The sequence below is a fragment of the Chelonus insularis genome, unplaced genomic scaffold (genome assembly GCF_013357705.1).
Source record: "Chelonus insularis isolate UGA/USDA-ARS -01 unplaced genomic scaffold, ASM1335770v1 contig_326_pilon, whole genome shotgun sequence".
NCBI lineage: Eukaryota > Metazoa > Arthropoda > Insecta > Hymenoptera > Braconidae > Chelonus > Chelonus insularis.
In genome coordinates this window covers 721334-726969 of record NW_023276496.1, presented here as the reverse complement: position 1 = coordinate 726969, position 5636 = coordinate 721334, and the positions used below count along the sequence as shown (strand labels likewise).

General features: G+C 34.9%; 1 protein-coding gene across 1 annotated transcript; it reads right to left on the bottom strand.

Annotated features, from left to right (window-relative positions):
* Positions 1–1427: 1427 nt before the first annotated feature.
* LOC118066040 (uncharacterized) lies at positions 1428–3759 on the bottom strand. The gene is made up of 3 exons (XM_035081775.1): positions 3436–3759; positions 2761–2917; positions 1428–2694 (listed from the first exon to the last, which is right to left on the bottom strand). Exons 1-3 carry the CDS (start codon positions 3466–3468, stop codon positions 2297–2299), a joined length of 588 nt encoding a protein of 195 aa, XP_034937666.1. The 5' UTR covers positions 3469–3759; the 3' UTR covers positions 1428–2296.
* Between the last annotated feature and the right edge of the window lie 1877 nt (positions 3760–5636).

The following is a 5636-nucleotide window of genomic DNA, read 5'->3' as shown; positions in this document are numbered from 1 at the left end:
ACGAGGTACATGAGTGCGAGAATTCGAGTTGGCCGTCACATTCAAGTGTTCAGAGTCATGAATCGGACTTTTATCGTCTCGGTGAACATGCGGTGCAACCAAAAGAAAGAGAGAGAGAGAAGACATGGCAGTATGGTCTGGTAAATGCGATCAAGTCTGTACCAACTGCTTTCTGACTCTCTAGCTGCTGTTGTATAGCATTAAAGTAAGTAAAGGAAAGGAAAGAAAAAAGTAGCTGAAAGAAAGAGACAGCGAAATGCTGACGACGAGGTGAAGTCTATTGGTCACTGATGAGGTTATTCCGCTCTCTTTCCCTAGGGAAGTGATGTCGTATGAACTGCTTCTATATACTTGTGAAGCTTTTTATTTAATCTTATTCAGCAGTATTTCTCATAAGGTTGATTGAAAAAAATGGTTTTGTTAGCTTAAAGAAACAAAATGGTGGATTAAATGAAATATTTGAGCAATTTCGTACTTGTAAAGGGCTTCTTGTTGCCGCGTTATGTCAATATGTCATCTGGACCATAGATACACATTTACATGCCCCTTTAGAGCAGTCCCTTGATCGTAGAGCTCGATCCTTTGGACGATAACCACGCAGAGGGTGTCTATCACACACGGAATACCAAAACGAAAGTGAGAGAGATTGGTTAGATGTAAAAGAGATAGAGAGAACAAGGAGGTGGGTCTGTGTCGCGTCAATTTTCCAGGAGCCAGCGCGCGTAATAGCTTCGACGCGGTACGATGGCGCCAGGAAATTGCACGGCAATCATTTCCTCTTCGCCTACATGTTGAAAGTTAGAGATATGATAACAGCCAAGTGTGTCCATACAGCTCCCTTTCGCTCTCGAATACATGAATTATTTTTCTAATATTAATGACACGTGCGCCACTCTTATTCCAACCCTCTTATGACTTATAAAAATATTTTTATTTCAGCTTTCAGGATATTACAATGAATTTATGATACTTGGAATTGTCATTTCGTGATTATGAAAATTTTTGCATTTATCTTAATTTTAAGATTCTAAAGGACCATCTTTATAATGTTACTTCACCTTCTGTTAGACTACACGAAGCTCAAAAGAAATATCTTGATTACGTTTCTCTTGGAAGCCAAGTTTCTCATCCTTACGCGTCCCCTTTTGCTAATCCCCATGATGCTCGAACGTAACTAGCAGGGAGTCGTTTAATCTCACAACTTGGAGGGTTGGAGTCCGCGAAGGTGCTGAGAGCAAAAAAGAAGGAAAGCGGGAAAAAGTCTCTCTTGATAGAATAGACGCCCTGAAGGTAGAAACAAAGAATATGACGGATACAAAAACGTAAGAGGAAACACTCTCTGGCGTAATTGCTGTGTTTATAATTGTCCTCTCTTCATAGGTGCTTTAAGAGGTATTCACCACACTGTCAAGTCATACGAGTGAGCAATGGTCAAGTGGAGAAATGAAGTAGTAGAAAGAAGAAGGAGAAAAAATTAGTGAAAACCCTAGTATTTCCGGTGTGTTGTAAAATAGAGCTTTCTTTGTTCTCTAAAAGAAGATATGAAAAGAAAGACGCCAACTTCAGTTTTAACAGCGACCTCTTTTCAAATCCCCTGGACCGTTTTATACAACCAGACACCTCAATCATGTGTCGACTCAGTTTTTAGACAAATCGACTTTATTTTCTAAAGTTACTTGTGCCATTTCATAAATTTTGATTACTATGCAATTGAGAATAGAATGGTTTTAGAAAATAAATTGCTAGCTTAATTTACTACCCTTTTGAAATTGTGTTTATTTTTGTTCTTTTCTCTTTGTACACCTCTCTATCTTGACCTCTCCAATCACTAGCTGTCTGATTGCAATCGAACTTCAGCTAAAGTTCACTTGCAATTTGAAACTGGTCCATTACCTGCCTTGTACTACAGCTGAATGTAAGTCGAGAAACATGAGAGAGTTGAAAGACGAGCAGAGATCCTGGTGTGGATCGTGTTCCGAATAAGAAAATCAATTCCTACTGGTGCCAAACAGTAACGTAACTGGTTTTGCATAAATATGCCTTTTGATCTAGCGTAGCTATGCACTCTAGATTCTATCACAAGCTAAACCATCTTACTCTTGAAACAACTTTCAGCTTTAAAGTAGAAAAATGTCGAAACTTTTGAGATGCAGAAAATCAATTGACCTGCATCTATCGATTTTGAAGATTTTAAAATGAGTTTCTCATATTTTATAATTGTCCAAAACTGTTTAAATGATTGCAGTTATTACTGTAGTATCTTGTAAAATTAAATAAAAGAGTTTCATCTATTTTTTTAATCTGATTCTGCAGAATTTGATTCCTGGTCACACGCCCACTTGTATTGACCAAACGGACGGTTATTGTGGATGTTGTTTACCGTCATGTACGAGTAAACACGAGGTGAACGCGTGGAGGGTAGATATCTACCATAGTGAGATAAAACTAGTGCTAGAAGTGAACTTGGTGGTGGATGAAGTGGAGTATTGTAGCTTTTGTTACCGAGAAACCAATCAAGTGATGTGATTGCAGAGCCTACTACATCCGTTGCCAAGTCATGATGCATTCTCTTCAGTTCACGTTGTACAAACGTATGTCCGGTTGATTGCCCATTGCCACGAATTGCTGTAGGCAGCAATAGCTGGTTCCCATCATCCATTAACTCATATACTGGTCTCGTATTTTCTTCTTGAACTAAGTGTACATGTAGACTGTTAATTTCATATGCAAACCGATTACTCAAGAAACATTTATACTTACTTGATGATATCAGGGCAGCTGGATAGTAATCATCATTATTTTGTTGACCGGAATTTACATCAAGAACATTTTTCGTTGGTAAATACATTCGGGATGGCATCGTAATACTTCGTGATAGATTCGTGATTGGCAATCCCTCAATAATCCAGGAAGTAATCTTTAAAAGATAACAAGCTATTGAGTTTGATGTTTTGACAGTATTGAAAGGTTTCGTTGAGAAAAATCGAATCACAGCTTCGTGTAAACAAGTAGGAAATGGGAAGTATTCTGTTTAAAGTTTCATTTAATCTCTATCCTATTTTAAAAAGAAAACGTATTCTTTATTTATTGCAATTATCACATTACCTACCTGCATCTCATTCTCACTAATTGTCTATTAAATGCATTTTGGGTTTATTGAAATAAATGAACACAATAAAATTATCAATTAGAATTCTGACATATTTCCCCTATTCTTTTCAAAAAGAATTCGATAGAGATTTTACTACCATAAAGTTTAATTAAGAAATCTTTTCAAACTTGATGATAATTAATGAATTTAGGGTTGAACGGAAATTATTAATCCGTTTTAAATCTTAATAACAATAAATATTTCCTGTCATTCAATTATTAACTAAATTAATTACTATAACCTTCTTTTATAAATAATGAAATTAAATAATAAATTTAACTTACTAATATAACAGAACAATAAAAAAAAGTGACCATCTCTGAATATGGACCTCAGTAAACTATTCTTTAATTCACGTAATGTTCCTATTTATACTTGGCCATTAAAATCACTAATGGACAGGTCTTGTTCGCAAACGGAAATGGCAATTCTTCAACACAGTAGCTTTCATTTTTCCAAGTTTTCACTCTTCCATTACAAAATTTAATGACTCTTCTAATGGATAAGTAATTGAACATTTTTTTTAGACCAAGCTTTCTTCAACCTTGACTTAAAGGTTAAGTACTGAATAAAGTTTTTGCATCCAATCAAAAAATTGTGAAATCAAATCCTACTCTTACAATTCTGAAATCAACAAAAAAACATTCCATGGCTTTTTCAAGTTTGTACTACCACAGAATAGCATTACAGAACTTATTTTGAGTTAAGTTTTCTCACATACCATGAATGGATAAAAATCATTGCATTTTTATTGACGCAGTTCTGTTGCAGTTCAGGCTGAGCTCAACTTGGAAAATATTCTGAAGTTGACTTGACGCCCTCGTGTTGTGCCGTGGAAGACCGAAGCTCGATGTCAACTTAAATTGAGTAGGTAACAAAGAAATCTTTTGAGAAATAATAATTTTCAGGGATGCATTTAAAAAGGGGAAGAAAGTTAGCAACACCGGAAAATAAATTTCTTAAATCTTGAGGTAAGAAGAAACTAAAAATTGCTATACGGTTTGCTACGATTCTGAAGTTTCTGAATATCTCTTGAAAACCGTGGTCGAGAAATTTCTCAACGAGTTATCGGGGTTAAAAGTCAAAAAGAGGATAAAACATCAACCACCCTTCGGCTTTCGACATTTATAACTCGTAAAAAAATTGTCCCACAGTACTTGTTGAAGAGTATTCAGAAACTTCAGAATATCGCTAACCCTACATATCTATAAATAACCTTGAAAAAATTTATTTCATCCCTGAAATTGCAAAAAAATTTAGCAAACTTCTAGAAAAAGTGCGACTTTTTCTCTATTTTTGCGATTTTAAGGGTGAATTAAATTTTTTGACCTTTCTTATGAGAATGAATGTTCAGCTAAGATTCTGATGTTTCTGAAAACGTCCCTGAAAAGTGTTTTTGGACCTACCGTTTAAGAGTTATTGAGGTTCAAACTCTTTCCTGTTTTTAGGGGTGTTGGAATGAATTTTCGTAAGGGGTAACTAACTTCCATATTTTCAAGCATCAAAACGTACAGAATGAGCCCTCAATAATTAAGATCCAAGAAATTTTTATTTTGACCTCAAAAAATGGCATATAATCATGTTTATGCTCGGATCATAAAATTATGTATGTCATTGGGAAGATCGTGATGAGACGATTCCAAAATAGTAGTTATTGACTTTGTTTGATCAAAGTAATCACAAGATTTTTGTAAAAAACTGCAATACATGAAAATATGCATAACTTCTATGCTAATGATGCTACAGGGGTGATCAAGAGCTCATGTGAAAGATCTGGACCTAAGAGAAAAATTGGCACCCCTCTTTCTTAAAACCCCGTCAATAATGCCGTATAAATAAAATTCAATGAGTATCATTATTTCTAGTCATATGAACTTCAATATTCGTCAAAGTTTAGGGCATTGTAATGTGACACATTACATTCTCATCACATACATGTATTACTTACATACACATACACAAATTATCCGTCAAAATGCGGGGCACCATCAGTTTTGCGTACGGATTGAGTATTTTTCGAGTATGGTAGACGGGTCAACTGTGATCATGGTGCTACCATCTGTTGGTCTTCTTGGAACTTATTTCCAACGATAATCATCCCAAACCGTAGTTTTCTAATTTCTTTTTAGTTATCACATTTTATTACCTGAAATAATTTTTTTTTAAATTAAAAACATGGCAAAAATTGCGCTAGGCAACATTTAGGAGCTGAAATCACATAGGAAATAAATTATTCACGATTTCTTTTTATAACCTTGTAGCGACCATCTTGGTGTTCAAGCGCGGCAAATCAATTTATAATTATTCAATTTTCTTTTTAATTCTTTTAATAAAAAAATCAATTGAATAATCAAAATTGTAATCTAGCGCACTGCATTATGAAATAAGGTTTAATTTAGGACCAAAATTTGTAGGTAAAAATATGAATTGGCGAAGAAATTAGAAAACTACGATCCGATGTATTTGGGTAGGGGGAATCAATCAG

Coding starts and splice junctions, on each gene's coding strand:
- LOC118066040 (XM_035081775.1), bottom strand. CDS start 3,468: ATGGTCACTTTTTTTTATTGTTCTGTTATATTA. Junction 2,918..3,435: donor TTTATTGTTCTGTTATATTA/GTAAGTTAAATT, acceptor TATCTTTTAAAG/ATTACTTCCTGGATTATTGA. Junction 2,695..2,760: donor AGCTGCCCTGATATCATCAA/GTAAGTATAAAT, acceptor ATGTACACTTAG/TTCAAGAAGAAAATACGAGA.